The 17,963-nt window shown below is 40.2% G+C and overlaps 1 protein-coding gene across 3 annotated transcripts; it reads right to left on the reverse strand.

Annotated features, from left to right (window-relative positions):
* Nucleotides 1-7,588: 7,588 nt before the first annotated feature.
* Nucleotides 7,589-17,764, reverse strand: LOC133725521 (uncharacterized). Of its 3 annotated transcripts, none has more exons than XM_062152805.1 (11): nt 17,330-17,764; nt 16,597-16,692; nt 16,291-16,473; nt 16,079-16,178; nt 15,942-15,972; nt 14,651-14,693; nt 13,896-14,048; nt 10,687-12,754; nt 9,193-10,462; nt 8,955-9,035; nt 7,589-8,695 (listed from the first exon to the last, which is right to left on the reverse strand). In XM_062152805.1, the coding sequence occupies exons 2-11, from the start codon at nt 16,653-16,655 to the stop codon at nt 8,631-8,633; spliced, it is 4,053 nt and encodes a 1,350-aa protein (XP_062008789.1). In that variant the 5' UTR covers nt 16,656-16,692; nt 17,330-17,764; the 3' UTR covers nt 7,589-8,630. The 3 variants fall into 3 exon arrangements, with proteins under 3 accessions (XP_062008789.1, XP_062008788.1, XP_062008790.1); XM_062152804.1 differs by having other exon boundaries at nt 16,597-16,744; XM_062152806.1 differs by lacking the exons at nt 15,942-15,972; nt 16,079-16,178; nt 16,291-16,473; nt 16,597-16,692; nt 17,330-17,764 and adding an exon at nt 15,743-15,860.
* Between the last annotated feature and the right edge of the window lie 199 nt (nt 17,765-17,963).

The following is a 17,963-nucleotide window of genomic DNA, read 5'->3' on the forward strand; positions in this document are numbered from 1 at the left end:
GTGCATGATATTCTTGACATTATTGTTCTAGAACATGCAGTAAGATAACCTGGTATATGCTAGTTTTTGTATGCACATAGGTGTTTCAAGAGAGACACAAAATGTATGCATTAGTTTGTTTAATTTCTTTTGTTGCATTATTTGGTTTTTCTAAAGTTGATTTTTGTATCTTGTATAGAACAAGTTAAACAACTTATACAATTAATCAATCGTATGTATTTGAATACTAAGCATGCTGCCGTTATTTAGTACCTAAGAAAACGTCTAATAATCTGTGTTGTCATAGAGGCTGCCTGAAAATAGTGCGTGGACAGCATGCAGGCCAAAGTAAACAGGCCGGCTGATTATATTGAAAATAATAACAATAGTCTTATCAAAAATAAATAAATAATTAATTAATTAATTAATGTAAAATAACAACAATAGTGCTTGTTCTTTTATTTCATTTTCTTTTCTTTTCTTTATTAAAAAATATAAATTTATATAGGAATTTCTATAGGCAATTTGTTGATTTCGGAGCTTAAAGCATCTTTAACAGACTCTCTATTTTGGCTCCTTACTTATTTTGAAAAGCACGTTTAGCTCTTTATTAATTGTAGCAGCTCCACCAGATTTCTAAATTGGGGTTTTATCCATTTACCCCATTTCTAGGGATTTTTTTCCCCCTTACCCCATTAAGTTTTTTTAATTCCCTCTTACCCAATACACTCTAAGGGAGTCTTCCCTAATACCCCATTAAGATTTTTTTTTTTGTTTTTAATTTTTTTTAATACCATTTTACCCCTCACCCCTTTGTTACTTAGAGAGAGAGAGAGAGAAAATGGAAGAAAGAGAAACTATAGGAGACTTCGCCGGAGCCCATCACCGGCCGCCGGAATCCAGTCACCGGTCGCCGGATTCCGGCCAACTTTCATCGGATTCCGGTCACCGGTCGCCGGATTCCGGCCAACTTTTTCCGGAATCCGGTCACTGGCTGCCGCCCACCGGAATTTGCTGAAAATCTCACTGGAAAGTTTTTTTGCCCCCTAATAGACGTCTATTGGCCCCCAATAGACGACTATCAGCCCTGTATTGCCCCCAAGTAGACGTCTATTGCCCCCCAATAGACGTTTAGATTACCAAAATGGTAATTAATCTTCTAAAACTACACAAATAAAACTTTGATTAAAGAAAAAAAAACGAGGAGATTACATCAATTCAAAACGTCTATTGCCCCCCAATAGACGTATATTGCCCCCCAATAAACGTTTCGGTTACCGAAATGAAAACTAATCTTCTTAAAATTACACAAATAAAACTTTGATTAAAGAAAAAAAATCAGAGATTGTATCAATTTAAAGCGTCTATTGCCTCCCAATAGACATGTATTGCCCTCCAATAGACTTTTATTAGACGTCTATTGAGGGGCAATACACGTCTATTGCCCACCAATAAAACTTTTTTTTTTCTTTTTTCTTTCCTTCCGGGCCTTCTGCCATCATGAAACTGGCACCCAAGTCAAAAGCTCTCTACATAGTTTTGAACAATTATGGTCATATTCTCATATGAAGTACCCTGCACAATCATCATAAACCAACAATATCTGCCAATCAAATCCAATCACAGAGCATTATCCGACACTAGGCATTGCCATTCCCATTCACGGGTTAAGGAAACTTAGTAACTCATACTAAGAAAACCGCAAGTTCTTCAAATTTGCAAAACAAACAAAACTCATCAATAAACCAGCAAATACTTCAATGCAATTACATAGACGCTACTTAAACTAACAAAACTGAACGAAACTAACCAAAATCAGCAACGAGTTCCGAAAGAGTAGAACGAAAAGAGACATCGCAATCGGTTTAGCTACTAACACAATTCCACATTTGCATTTCATAACAAGTCTTCAGTAGAATTCATAACTAATGTGAATCAGAACTGTACTCAGATCCACAGCACTGAACAAATCACACTCATCTCCGAAATCAAAACACAATTAAATCAACAAACTTACAATCAGATAAACCACTATACCTTGCCTCGCATCTTGTGGCAGGAGATAGGGATGAAGAAGAGCTGAGCCTGATCCGGATCCTCGGTCCGAAACCTTCTCTTTCTAATATTCTGAAAGAAATATCCCTCACTAGAATATTTCCCAGTGAGCTTCCTCGGCGTCTGGTAAAATGTGTTCGGATCGCCGTCGGGATAAATATACACCTTGAATTTCCTCTCCATTTCGGCGTAGTTCAACCGGAACACCTCCGGCGAGTGGTAAATGTCCAAAAACTCTTCCTCTTCCTCGGGTGACAGATTGGAGTCGAAAGTCTCCTCCTGCCTGATGACGGGAAGGTCGATGGTTGCGGTGACGGAGGGGGAGGAGGAGGGGAGGGGAGGAGACGGAGAAGTTGAGGGAGAAGTAGGCAAGGGAAAGTACGGTGAAGACGGCGAGAGTGATGAGAGATCCTCGTAAGGAGAACATCGCCGATGACGCCGGTGCCGACGACTGCTTGCCTACACTCATTGGGGGGCAATAGACTGGGACGTTGCCGGAGCTGGCGGTCAGAGAGAGAGAGAGAGATCGGGATGAGAGAGAGGAGACAGATTGGCGTGATTGTAGATCTTTAATTGGGTTGAGGGCAAAATGGTCATTTAATGTCAAATTGTGTATATGAGAACAAAAATCTGTTGCTGGGGTAAGTGAGATAATTTTTACTCATTTTGGGGCTTTGGGTCAAAGACCCTTCTAAATAACTCTCCATTTTAACTTTTAATTATCTCGTTGTGAAATATAGAGAGCAGGATTAATAGAGAGTCTCTTTTTGTTATTTTAAAATATTCATTGTAAGTCATTCTATGTGATTTATAAATATATTTAAATTATTTTTTCTTCATTCAAAAAATAATAAATATTTAAATCTAGTTAAAATAGAGAGAACTAATGCAGACGTATTTTTAAAGTGGCTAGCAAAAATAATTTTTTAGCTACTTCGGCTAAAAATTAATTAAAAATGGTTAATACTGCTAAAGATGTTCTAATTATTCTAACATTGCCTTTGTAAGGGTTGTTTATTCATTCACCAAAAAGAGTATCAACTGTTAGCGGTCTCTTTTTCAGGTGAAATTAAGTACATGAAATGCCGAACGAAGAAAAGAGTATCTTAGACCTCATATATATATATATATATATATATATATATATATATATATATATATATAGAGGCCCGATCACAGCCGGACGTCCGCACTGTCGCTAAAGTGCGGACGTCGACGCAGCAGCAGCGACGGCGGCGCGCGGCTTGCAGGAGGGAGGCCGGAGGCATCCCGGACCGTTCTGGGCAGCGATCGAGGTCGGAGGAGATCGAGGTTGCACGTTCTGGGCAACGCCGCAACCTCGTCGCCGGCGACTCCACCCGACTGCAGACCGGCTTCTCAGACCCCTAGCCCCCCTCCGGCAAGCCCCGCCGCGCCGTCGAAGCTTGATCGAGGCCGGAGGAGAGACGTCCGCACTTTTTCTGGGTTGCGGACGTCCGCTCTCGAACGGCTCCATATATATATATATATATATATATATACAGTCCGGCTACACTAAGGATGTCCTTAGTTTTTCTTAGGTACGAATTTTCGGTTTTCACCCACTTTCCGATCAAATTTTCACATCTTAACCGTTCAGTTTTTAGGTCCTAATGTATAGATCACCTCTGCAAAATTTCAGCCAAATTGGTGATCATTAAGGCATCCAAAACTGCAAATTACAACAATGTAAACGAACGGTTCCGGTTCGACAGATTCGGTTCGTTCGTGTAAATTGCAGTTTTGGACGCCTTAACGATCACCAAATTGGCTGAAATTTTGCAGAGGTGATCCATACATTAGTACCTAAAAACTGAAACGGTTAAGATGTGAAAATGTGATCGGAAAGTGGGTGAAAACAGTAAATCCGTTCCATAAGAAAAACTAAGGACATCCTTACCTGAGAAAAATCCTATATATATATATATATATATATATATATATATATATATATTACAACAAGTGTGTGTTTTTGTGTGTAGATATATCAACTAGACATACCCTCTAAATCCATTCATATTTCCATTTCCGCTTTTTGTTTTCAAGGGGAGGGTAGATCCTAGGGATTTTTAGTGAATATTTGTTTATTGACTTGGAATAAAATATGATTCACAGAAAATAGAATAAAATACAAAATGGGGATTTCTTTTGTTTCAAACTGTGACTTGGAAAATGGTAAAGAATTAACAATAAATGACTTTTTCTATGTCTTGTGTGTATTGTAATATATATGCATGACCTTTTGCTTGGGGTACTCTTCTTGGTGGTGGCTTAGTATTGATGTTTTTCCAGCTGCAAACAAGAATAAGACCTTATTCAAAAAAAAAAAAAAAAAAAAACAAGAATAAGACCAAAAGTTTCTTTCCTCTCATGATATCATCAATCTCAAAGGATATAACAAGGTTGCTCCAACTGTCATTAGCTCATGACTCGACCAATTTGGAAATGGCTTCTCCATTAATTCCAGTAGTCAGTTTCTGAATGGAGTTCACCACCCCATATCGCTCAACCTCTGTTTTGAGATCAGCAACAGATCACTTTGGATTTTGTGAAACTTTTGCCATTTTGTGAACTCTTGCATGTTTACTATCACCAAATATGGTTGGAAGCGAAGACTGAGAGCTAAAGACAACTTTTTAAGGCTGTAATGTATAATGTATTAATGTTGTCTCTCCTTTGTTTAATGCCATAATGCTAGTTTTCATATAGTGACTAGAAACTATGTGATATTTACAATAATTTGAAGCCAGACACTCAATAACGTATACAACATACATTGATGGATTTTTTTATTTTTTGTTTTTTGTTTTTATCCACCAAAAATGAGTCACGTACTTCTTATGCAGATGTTCGGCGGAGTTCATGCCTTGTATGTGGTCACTCTATCAACGTTATATTTCTAACCATCCTATATATCCGAGGTGTCAGCTGCTAGCAAATGAAACGCCTTTGCACGTAACATGCTTGTGTCCTTTAAGTGGTGCGGGTGTTGGAGAGGACGAGTTTTCACTTGAAGTTGGTTCCGGGTATGTTGAATAATTTTCTGAGTTCTTTGATTTTGCTATTAACGTTTTATCTATGGATGAGCTGAAGTTGTTGGTGATAATTATGTGGGATAATTGCAGAGAGAGGAATGAGGTAGTGCATGGAGATCAACCTAGGCCAGGCCCCCTGAAGTTATTTTTGAGCAGTGCCTTTCTATATGGGAAGGATTGCTTGCGTCGCAAGTGAGAGTGCATGCATGCAATGGAGCTGGGGAGGAAAATGGACGTGATCATTGGGTACCACCTGGCCCGGGTTTTTTTTTTTTTTTTTTTTTTGGACAAGGAAAAGGAAAATTATAAGGAAAAGCCCCTAGAACAACTTATATTCAGAGAATCAAAATGAAAAGCTTGAGCAACAGAAAGGGAAGATAATTGGACCAGACTTGAGCCTGAGTAGTAAGACCAAGCTTTGCTAAGGCATCGACAAGGAAATTGCTTCTCGATGGACAGATCGTCGTATAGAACACACTTGTAACTGGCCTACTAGTAGTTTGATAGCTCAAACTTTACACCATATATACAACATCCAATTAACAAAATCCATAATCATAGCCAGAATATTAACCCTCCCATAAGCCTATTAACCATTTTAACAAGGTGGGTCGGGTTCATTCTCCAACCCGTTTCATGATTCACCTCCATATTGAAATTCCCCTTCCTGTTAGTAGTTTCCGATTTTAGAGTAAAGCACTAAAATTTGGGGAGGTAACGAAACACATCATTTTTGCTCTTCTTATTCCTATTTTTCTTTTCTGCTATGTGTTTGATTTCATTGAAAGATTCGGTGGTTCGCGTAGAGCCGGCGTCTAACTCCAGTGAAGCCATGGCTGTGCGTTGCTGATAAAAATGAACTTAAAGATGAGAGAAGATGATATGGGTGGGACCCGCATGAAAATTAGATTGATTGGCTGGCTGACATGTGTCGGTCCGCATTTTTTCTTCTATCTTCAGATCCTTCCTCTATATATATACTAGTTTGCAATCACATGCTCTGCATGTGTAAGAAAAACTTTCGTTGTAAAAAAAATAAAAATAAAAAATAGAAAGTTATCTGCAGATAGTGGGTAGTTACCTGCAGAGAAAATGGATTCAGTGGATAGTTATTCATGGGGTTGGTAGTTCTCCCACGTATTTATCTATTTCCCTATTTTTTTTTCTTTTCTTATTTTTCTGTTTCTCTTGTAATTGACTATATTATCCAAGTCAAAGAACCTCTCTCCTCTGCCGTTTTGAGAGTCGGCAAGTCTTTGGTTTCTCCACCCTCTGTGGTGCGTCTCCACCCTTTTGTGGTGAGTTTCCTGAGCTTGGTCTCAGCTTTAGATCTGTTTATGTCTCTTTCTCTTTCTATCTTTCCTTGTTCTTGCCCAATTGTTCATCAAATTTCCAGATCTACTATCAAATCTCACATTCTCCTCCATCTCAAACACCTCACCCTCTCATCTTCATCCGAATTTTCTCTTTTTCCACAACCTCATCTTCACTTTCAACCCTTGGTGTCTCGACAGAGACCTGTTCACTTAACTTCACACATAAAGATTGCAGCAGTACCAGCAAACCACCGAAGATTGTGGATATCGTCGGACCAGTGGTGTTGTGATGCATGGTGGTCTCCACCTCCACGACTACCTTTGCTAAGTTCTTTGTTTTGTTCTTGTTGTTCTTCCTGTGCTTGCAATTTAGGTGTGGAGAATGATGGTGGAGAGTTTACTTGGCCTCTGGATGTCAAGATTCTGTCGGGTTCAGTTGGTTGCAGTATCACCATGGCGGCCAGCCTCTGCGTTGAAGTGAAGAGTTTGGTGTAATTAGGTCTTGGTTTTTTTGGTATTTTGGGCTTCGGTTTTAGTTTTAGGTATGGGTTGCCTATTGGGCTTTTGGGCCTAGGACTCCTATTTTCTCTGTATTACTTTTGTAATATGTGCTTCATCTAATGAAAGTTCTATTTGACCAAAAAAAAAGAGACTATATTATCCCTATATGTTTTATGAGTATGAAAGTTTATTAATATTTCAAGGTTATTTTGGTACAATTTTTCAATTTTGGCTAATAAAGTCTCTTCTCTTAATAATAGTATATATATATATATATATATATATATATATATATATATATATATATATATACGGGCCCGTTCTGAAGCGGACGTCGACACAGCTGAGGCGTTCCAGGCGGCGACGGCGGCGCGCGGCTTGCAGGAGGGAGGCCGGAGGCATCCCGGACGGTTTTGGGCAGCGTTCGAGGTCGGAGGAGGTCGAGGTTGCAGGTTCTGGGCAGCAACCCGACCTGCAACTGTAGGTTTTCTGCAGCGAGCTGCAACCCCGTCGCCGGCGACTCCACCGACTGCAAACCGCTCCGTCCGATTCCTGGCGTCCGTCCGGCAAGCCCCGCCGCTTCGTCGCGCCCCGAGCCGAGCTGCAGCGTCGACGTCCGCACTTTAACAACAGTGCGGATGTCCTCTTTGGAACGGCTCCGTATATATATATATAACTAAAGGATTCATAAACTTTTCATATATGACCTTAACTTGAGTATAGTACAAAGAGACTACTCTGTTTAACACTGTTTTGAGCACCAAGTAGTCTATACTAAACAAAAACACTTTGCCTTGTTGGTAATATGTTCTACTTTAATTCCAAACGTCAATCGAGTATGCAATTATGGTACGCTGGAATCAAATATTTCTACAAAGGTTTATAGAATAGCTCTTGCTAAGCATAGACATGTAACACAACTAACCGATTTTGGGTCCCATGCGCTCCAGACCATCAACTGATCCCCGATGCCACCATTACCGCCTGCGCCTGGAGCAAATTTGGATCAAACCCAAACCCAGCCTACGCCGCCAGTCTTTGTCCCTTGAAGCACCACGACTTCCCTTGCCTCAGAGATGGTTCGAAACCAAAATTTGATGCCAACGACTCACTGCCACCTAAGTAAACCGTCCCAGAAGCCAAAGGGCAGTATAACAACCGTTCCCGTCTGGTAGCATCACAACATCAGCGAGGCAACCGTTAGCACTGACGTTGGGCTGTTGCCGAACGAAAAGTCCCATGAAGAGTTGATACAATTCTAATAAACCCTTTCACCAAAAAAGAAAAAAAATACCCAACAGGAGATGACAAGGAAAAAGCGGTGTTTGTATTACAAGCTACTATTCCGGATAATCATATCACTCTCCTTAAACTGTCAAACACTGCTGATTCTAACAAAAGTGCAGATATACATCACAAAAAGGCTACGCCAAATTGGAGAGAAAAAGAATGCCTCTAGACTACCAAAACCACAGTTGCATTAAGCCAATAATCGACTCATTGTTCAATAGAATATACACCACATTTTGAACACAACTATCATCATATGTAGCTAACTAAATGACCAAGCCTGGTGAGTCCAACATATACATAATCCCATCGTCGATCTTATATTAGATGGCTGAATCGTGCTTAATCAATCTTTTTGTATCTTATAACTGATCACCCTTTACACCCTACCTTGAATAATCCAAGCACTTGTGATGGGGTATTCTCTAAGTGGTACTTATCTCAACTTTGAGTCGCTTCCCTTGCTTCGGAATGATGAGAGCGAGAAGAATGATCTTGGAGCTGTTATATAGAACATAAACTGTACCCTGTCAGAAAGGCTCTAAGCAATTGCCATTGCTAACTTGATAACCCATTCCAACAAGTGAACTGGAGCTGTCAATGATACACGTAATGTTTTACGAGCTCTTCACAGCTTCAGGTTCATCTGCCAAAACAGGGCTAGCATAGAAATTTTTGTTTCCTACAGTATAGCCACAATATCCAAATAATAATAAGACATAAAAAATATAAAAACATGAAAACATTAATACACAATCACCTTTTAATGAGCTTCCCGAAATATGCTCCTCCCTCAGTCTAAAGTTCACCGGAGGTGATGGGATAGAGCTTAATGCTTGAACTGCAAACAGTGATCAATTTTAAAAATCAGCTGTACATTCTTTTATCAAAAGGACAAAAACGCAATAAAGGATTCTAAGCATAGCATGAAGAAAACCTTCAATTAGGAACATGCAGGATACATAAGATAAAATGGCATTAGGATATCTGTAACTTACCCCTTTCATTGAACTCAGTTTCATTGAAGCCATCATCGGGACCCTGTGCAAATCCCATTCTTGACTTTCTCAAATCATCTGATGATCGGTTGGCAGGATCTCGCCCATCTTCGGTATCATCATCTCCTTCAGAAGTCGTAGCAGAGATCCAGTCAGCCATATTATCTGTCCCACGACTTTTTCTTCCGAACTTTAACAACCGTTTAAATCCTTTGGTCATATCCTTGCGTGACTGATTTTGTGATGAATTAGTAGCAAGAACAGGTTTCTGAGCACTTCCCCATTTCTTCCTCATTCGAGCTGCATCAACATCTGTTTGGCTAAGACCATGAGAATTCCAAGAAGCAGGGCTCCCCATTGGAGAGTCTACAGAGGCATCAATATCAGAGGTCTCGTGTTGGTAGGAAAACGGATGATGCATCTGTAAGTTCCATGACATGGGGCTTTCCCCTGGTGAGCCTGGCACAGACCCCACGGCATGAAATGTTGAAGGCACAGCAGCAGGCAACTCGGCAACTGATGTGGGGTCTGCTTGAGAAAGAGATCTTACAGAATTGACATTATCAGACCCGGAGTTACCGGACTTGTCAGATTCCTGACTAGATCTCGGTTTTCCGATATCCATATCAACATCATCCTCAACTACCATCATTTCAAGTTCTTCCTCTTCTTCTTCTTCTTCCTTGGCCATATCTACTGCATCTTCTGCCTCAAAGGCCAATTCATCAAATTCTTCTTCATTGTTCCTGGTCTCAGATGCCATGAAACCTTTCAGCTTAGAAATACTTACTCCGGAACCAGTACCTATCCCATTACCCTTCCTAAGAAAGGATTTTGACTCCACAATTTCTGGAAATTTGTCATAAGGGCCCTGCTCAGTTTGCTCTTTGTCAAATCTTAATGGCACCAAGACAACCCCATCAGAGTTCATTGGCGACAAGGTGTTGAATTCTACAGGATTAGCGGAACTCTTCCTCAAGGACTGAGAACGCCGCGACTTCTCTTCCTTGAACATTACTGTATCTTCACTACTACTCTTGCTGCGGGAATAGCTTCTGACCTGTGAGCGAGCAGCTATTTTGCTAGCGGCTACTTTGCTAACTCCAGAAGAGGGCTTCGTATTTTCTTTCCTTAAATCAGAAAAGTTTGGAACTGATTGTGCAAGAGGATTATCTGATTCTAATCTTCGCCGCCCTGAACTAAGGTTGGAAACTTTGGCTGATGAGCGAGGGGCTGGTGCAGTTGGGGTCCAGGGGGCGGAATCTAATGGCTGTTGTCAAAACAGAAAACTATCATTCTTAGATACAAATGTTAATCAGCAATCAAAATATCTATTGGCTGTTGTCAATACATAAAAATATCATCCTTAGATACAAGCCTTAATCAGCAATCAAACTATATCTTCAACCACTTTGTCAGATAAAAGGATAAAAAACAATCAAACTTGAACAGCTCATTTTACTGCTAGTTTCGTGATGACTTAACCAGAATTACCTGCTCCTTTTTCATACTAGATCGAAAATTAAATGATCTGAGCTTCTCAGCGCGTCGACGAGCACTGGATACTGAATCCTGTCTGTCTGCTGACCCTGAAAATTTGGCATTTAACTCTGCCCTACTTTGTTCAAGGCTATCTTCCATGGCCTTCAACTTGGCCTCCTTCTCTTCTCTTTTGGAACCCCATTCTTCTCTCAGCTTAGCATCTCTTTTCTGCATGTACCTCTCATAGAATTTTCCTTTAGAATCAAGAGAGAATCCAACCTCGGAGAAATTCTGCTTTGGAGTATCACCATAGTCCTGGTTACTTGGTACCTTCAATGGTGGAGTATTGAAGTTTGCCATGTTACTAGAACTACCCACAGGTTCCATGACTCTGGTGTCAACAAATTGTGCAGGAGGAATCTCCTCTACTGCTGGCTTTCTATGTTGTGAACTTACTGCCTCTTCCTTCTTCATATCCACAGGCTTGCTTCTACGAGCGGAACTAGACTGATCCACAGGAACCCTAAGTTTGTGCTCTGCATAAAGCTTTTCAAGCTCATTTGCCTTCAGTTTAAGTTCATCATTGAGTTCCTGATTTCCCTTGGTCTGTCTTACTCTCTGAACTTGCTCTACTGCTGTTGACATTGTAGCAAGGCTCTCTTGATTCACTGAACCTTTATCACCCATAAAATCCAACTTGCTGTTTCCACTTTCATCTCTCCTACCCTGTGACCTCTTATTCTGTTCACGACTGGCAGAAGCAGGTTTCTGGAATTTCATTTTCTGAGTTCCAGAACTTTCCACTTTTAGTTGTTGCTTATCTGATGATGTCAAGTCATTTCTTCCCACCTCCTCATGCTCTCCAGAAAACGATCTCCACAGAGGCTGGGGAGGTAGTTGATCAGGCTGGATGCCTTTGAGCTGCCCTGAAGAGGCTTCGTCAGGTTTTCGTCCAAAACCACCCTCAAACTGCCCCGAGAAAGATCGGGTATGACCCTGGAATCCCCTAGGATGTAACTGAGTCATTGACTGATCTCTCGATCTAGAATCCTCAACCCTATTCACAGTTCCACCATCAGATGGAGCACTCCCAACCTGGTTCTTCCCACCAGCAACCTCTGCCCGATTTGAAAATCCTATAGACCGTGTCTCGGAACCGGCTTGATCCTTAGACCCACCACTTCTCTCTTTGCTACCTGAAGATATATTCAACTTCTCTAGAGAAACCCCTTGATCACTTAACCCAACCTGCTCTGTTTTGCCAATAGAAGACTTGGATTGGGTCTGGGAACTCACCTGCGTCTTCAAATTGTTCCTCACCTTTGACCCCACCTCCTCCTCTTCACCTAATACCCCAGCCCCGATCTGCCCCTCGGCTTGATCTTTCACCCCAAGATGGCCAACTCTACCAGAAAGACTCGAATCCACCGAGTCATTCAGCGCCTTCCGGTCCTTACCCTCTGCCACACCAGATACAATACTATTTCCCCTTGATAGAGAAACAGAGGAAATAGAGGATGGCGTGCACAAGGGGCTCTCAGTGTCTTTCTTGTCAGCACTCAAATCGATGCTCATGTCACTAGCACCGCTCCATCTCCGAAGCACGGCCGCAGGCGCCGATGACACATCAGACGACAGCCGCCGGAGCTCCCCAGGTTTGGCAACAACGGGTTTGCCGCCACCGCTGGAACCAGTAGGACTGTCCTGCTTATTCTCAAAGAGCTTGATGCGGTCCTGGACGCTGAGCCTTCTCGCAGGTTGTTGAGTTGCCAACGTTGGCTCGGTCTGAGGCTCGTCCTTGTTTTCCACCTTCTTGGTCTTGTCGCCGTCTTTGTCTTCCTCAGTTACTTTGTTACGTTGTTGCGTGGGAAAGTTGCTGGCAACGGACTTGGGCTGTTGACACGTGGATGGCTTTGATAGGTCTTCTACATGCAACCCAGTTGTGTCTTCGGTAGGGTCATCGATTGACATGTCAGACTCGCATGAGGCTCGGACGAGTCTGTCGTCGCCACCTGGCTTCCATGGGCTGATCAGCTCTGATCTTCTCTCCCACAGAGATATAAACTTTGTACTTGCTTCGCTGCACACATGTTGTTAGCTTGTAAATATAATATTAAAATAATACAATACGAAATGCCTTAAATATGAAATCTTTTTAAGGTGAGAAGTACAAGGTCAGTTGAGATATGACAAATGGAAAATGCCTTTGTAACTGTATACCTGCCAAATTGAGACAAGCAGCTTAACTCTTTTTTTTTCTAGATCTACCAACTACTATTTCCTATTTGGGCCATTTGGCAACAACTATAATTTATGGTTGGGCTTATTTTATTCGAAAGAAAGGTTTAACTTGCACTTTACAATGGACCCATCTGTGACCCAATTCATTTGCTTCTAAATTCTCACTAGTCATACCAAACACTAAATAGTTGCTTCTGTTTGTTTGCAAGTCTATGGAAGTCCTTGTCAAATAGTGAAAGTATATACTACTTTATGACCAACAAATAATATGCAGACACCCACATAAAACTCATTCCCTCACAAGAAACCCGTGAAAGTCACAAATTCCTAGCTATTCCACCTGTCTGAGATTTTGAACAAAAATCACTTAATGTGTAAGATACATACTTCAATCAGGCCACCCCGATTATTCTTTTGAATCGAAGAGATTGAATGTACATGATATTATCATGACATTTCACATTTGGAGAACAACTGATCAGCTTATAATTGTGGAAACTGGATTCAACTCTCAACCTTGGAGAGAAACTTGGGTGGGATGCATATAACATGTCCCATGCTGACGTGGTGAATGATAATCCATTCAGGCTACGTGGTGTCGGGACATTTTAACACACCACTTTGCATTAGTGATTGGAGCCACCATGTCAGCATGATGGAGTGATTTGTGCACCCCACTCAAGTTTTTCTCTCAAATATTGACAACAATCAAGTACCAGTAATGGCAAAGCAGAGCCTCAACTGAAGCAGTTGAAAACCCCGAGAAAGTATACATGCTTAAATAGCTAGTTTCAGAATGTACTTTGAGGCCAAGATCAAGTGGGAAAGTGTTTAAAGGATGGATCAATAGGAAGAGAGCTAATGTGAAGACACACAAGCATATGCAAGTGAGTGCATGCCCGCACACAGGGAGGGGGAGAGAGAGAGAGCATGGGGGCTATTTAAATAAAACTTGAAGATAGAATTTTCCAGAATCTTACTGTAACCGATGGGCACCAAACTGATCTGCAAATAGTTGTAGTTCGGAGACTGTATCAGGGTTGAAACCAGCAGCAGATGCACGAGCACAAGCTGTGGATAGATCCTGCCTCACTGCAACCAGCCGTACATCAATAGCCCTTAAAAGCTCCTTCCTGTAGGAATGGTATTAAGGAATAAACATGAGAAATCAACTTTGGGAGGTAGATGTTTCAAAATAGCAAGATTATACATCTTGACATGCTTACGTACTATCCTGAATGATCACAGCAGAGCTATGACCAATTTTCCAAATTAAAATGCAGTCAACTCTACTGTTTGTTATTAACTGCCACTCTCAACTTAGTATTGGACTTTTAATGTGAAAAAAAAAATTTGTCAAAATTTTGTGAAACAACAATTAATTATTTCCAAACATCTCAGACCAAAGATTCATATGAAAGAGGCTTCTAACATCATCTCATGATCATGGCCAAATTTTAGTCAGCCCAAAAAGAAAGCCATCTTAAATCACCTCAAACAGAAATACCTTCCCATGGCTGACTTTCTAGAGTCAAGTTCAACCTAAGGGAATTTGAAAAATAAATGCAGCAAAATCTTTCAATATCTCCTATTGCCACAACCAACAGCAACTTCTTCCATAACTTCTAACTATAACCATATGTAATGGACAAAATGAAAAAAGTAATGCGACAAATGCTACATTTAATAAATAAACACAAAATTATAAAGAAATCCAAATTTAACCAACTATTACTTTGTTGCATCTGCGGCTGCTGTGCTACCTTTTCCATCCCCACCTGAGCAAACCATTCAAAAGCTAAGTCAGCAATGCTTCAAAATAATAGCCAGATGTAACTGGATATATCGATTATAAATAAATGATAGATATTTCAGAAGGACAAAATCATAGGTCAAATGCTTGTGAGAAGAACTGAGATTATCTTTTCAGAACTTCCTTTTTATCAAGTGATCAAGTTGAACAATTTTCTAAATGCAAAGTTAGATTAGCAGCACATAGATGATTCACATAGAAGACAAAAACAAGTATGATGACACACTGACTTCTATAATACTTTTCAGACATAGTATTATGCCATGCCGAATAAGTAATCTTTATGATATCCTAGAGCCTAGATAACTGTAATTCATGCTGCATTCTACGTTATCACTGGAGGAAACAAAAAATGCATAAAGACCTCATACACTCACGCAAAACATGTGATCGTCCTAAATTGACTCGGTTAAAAAGTTCTCAATCTACCTTTGAGATACAGGCACAAACAAAACGGCTAAGTCCAAAATTGCATCCCAACATAAGCAAAAAGTTAACACAATTACAAAGACTAACGACTAATCCTCTTTGATAGCCTCCTCATCAAGGTTAAAGCTTTGAAGTCTCCCAAATATTACCAGCCTGGGAGGACTTTTGAGAAAGGGCATTCAAATATTCAACTGCAACGCCTATAAAAAACAGAAGAAGAAAATTCTCACAGGGTCTGCCACATTATACCCAATTGACACTTCCATATCAGGATTTCAAAGGGGGTCTTCCTCTATGATGATTACAGTTACTCTAATCACATCTCATATAAATTTTTCAGCTAGATATCTGAAATTCACTTCATATTTGAGCACCACCAGCCCTAAGTCTCACCAAAATGATTAGTCAGAAGAAACATGCAGCCAGGTCTTTTACTGGTCCATGCTACCCATGTTCTGTTTAACTCTCGTGCAAAGTTAGCTAGGAAACATCCAGATGAATCAGCTACCAACTCTCAAGTCCAAAATGCACAATGCACTAGGCTACTAGCAAACACCTAAGCATTTTCTAAATGAGAAAAAGCACCTTCGCATGCCATTAACAAATCTGCCTCAGCACTCCGCGGATCGGTATGCTATATATCTCTAACCTGAAGAATATGATCTACTTCCAACACCACACCCGATTCCTCAAGGAAAATAACCTAGATTGCAAAAGCAGACTCAAACAAATTCCAGGTTGAAGATTAAAATCTCAAAAGTGGAGTTAGAAGAGATGAACATACCCAATGCACCAGAAGGTTGACCTCCCATTCCCTGATATAAAGGAATTCAGAAATTAAGTTAAACCAGAAAGTAAATGTGATTGCGGTTACCATCAAGGTATTATTAAAAAAATAGTTAACTGATCAAATGACCATACCTGAGAATATATTCTCCGTGCAGATTCCAATTGGGACATTTCTGCATCAAAGGTATTGACCAGTTCTAGTACCTCCGGTGTACTAACAAACCGCACAAACCTGTAAAACATATAGGGCTTGTCAAGTCAAAATAGAAAACTTAATAAAACATCTTAAAAGGACAGAAGGATCTAAACAACTAAATATTATCTAAATTGGCAGCTCAAATAACCTTTCAAGTGTTCCTTTTGTGAACCATTTCTCAGCATGTTTACGTTTCTCAACCTCAAGTTTAATTGACTGAACTGCAAGTGCAACCTGCTCCTCTGCAACCTTTAAATGGGTTACAAATGGCTTGATTGAACCAGACGCTAGCTTCTCAGTGTTTCCATTACTAGAAACATACAATTCACATCTGCCAAAAGGAAAAAGGATAAACATTAATAACTATACAGCTTCAAATTCAGCCCCGGGTTCAGCTTCTTTAGGCATCATCAAGAAACTTGAAAATAAAAGATCCCTGACTTGTTTTCCTCACCTTGAATGCTTGGGTGACAACTGGAAAACCGCATAATCAAGAGGCGTATCAGATTTCATTTTCTCCTCCACTCTAGTTCCTTTACTCCACAGGCCTCTTCATAAAAAGATGTAATCTTCAGCCCCAAATGCCACAGACCCTCAGCATTCTGATTAATTCATTCAGAACACATAATCCAAATAAAAAGAGAGTACACAACATTTGAAACTGAATATACCAGTTCTTTGCAAGTGACACAAAACTGTTTGAGCTCAATCGGATGAAAATGTCAATAATCAAAACAACTATGAGAGCCTCACACTTTTCTAACCCACATTCTAAATCAACACCCTTTACAAATAAAAAGGCAAAAGCTTGGTAGCTGAAACTTACTAATTTTGGACCAAAATGCACACCAAGAATACACAATCAGATCTCAATCTAAGACTATTCTCAACTGCAAAAGTGCACTCAAAGTCGAGCACTTCTACCAAAACAGAAACCAAAACTTCAAAAATCAAATTCAACTATTTCCCAGATCTGATTCCACAGAACCAAGCTCAAATGCCAATCCAAACAACACCCAGATAGAAAAAATGCTCAACCACCCACAAAACCAAATTCAAATGCCAAACCAAACCCAGATAGATAAACCCACATGCCCACATTCATATGCAACCACCCAAAACTAAAATTCAAAACCCAATCAATCGCACCCAAAATGTCAGACCAATCGACCAAATAAGAAGCTTACCTGGAGCTCAATCTCTCAAAGATCTCTGACTGCTCAATCGGATCCTCCAATTTGATCAAATGGGTACCAGCATTTCGCTACCATTTTCTCTTTTTGTATATATATGCAGCTGCTTCTTCTTCAACTACTGGGTCTTTGAGATAACCTTTTCTTTATTCAAATTTTGAAAATGGGTTTTCGTTTCCAATGAAAATAATCTCTCTCTCTCTCTCTCTCTCTCTCTAAAGCTCTAGGCTTGAAGAAAACCCTAATAACAGCAATGACAATATAGTTTTTGCTTTACTCATTCCTCAAATGTACCTTTCTTTGCCCCCCTTTTTTCCCAAGTGCTTTGCTTTCTCTCTCTACTCTCTCTCTCTCTCTCTGTTTTTAAAAATCTACAGTAGAGAGAGAGAAGAAGAGAGTGTGTGTGAGTTTGTCTGTGCTTTGCTTCAGACAAAACCTTGGTTTGTAATTTGTTAAAAATCTCAACTAGGATTTTGAAAGACAGAGACTGATTGGTGGAGGTGGGGAACTGAACTTATAGAAAATGGGCTTTTACTGTAGTTGACTCCCAAATTACCATTTGACCAATGCTTTATGTTATGTTCTTACCTTTTTTTACTAGTGACTAGTGACTACCATGATTTGTTGC

Source organism: Rosa rugosa, chromosome 1 (assembly GCF_958449725.1).
Source record: "Rosa rugosa chromosome 1, drRosRugo1.1, whole genome shotgun sequence".
Lineage (NCBI taxonomy): Eukaryota > Viridiplantae > Streptophyta > Magnoliopsida > Rosales > Rosaceae > Rosa > Rosa rugosa.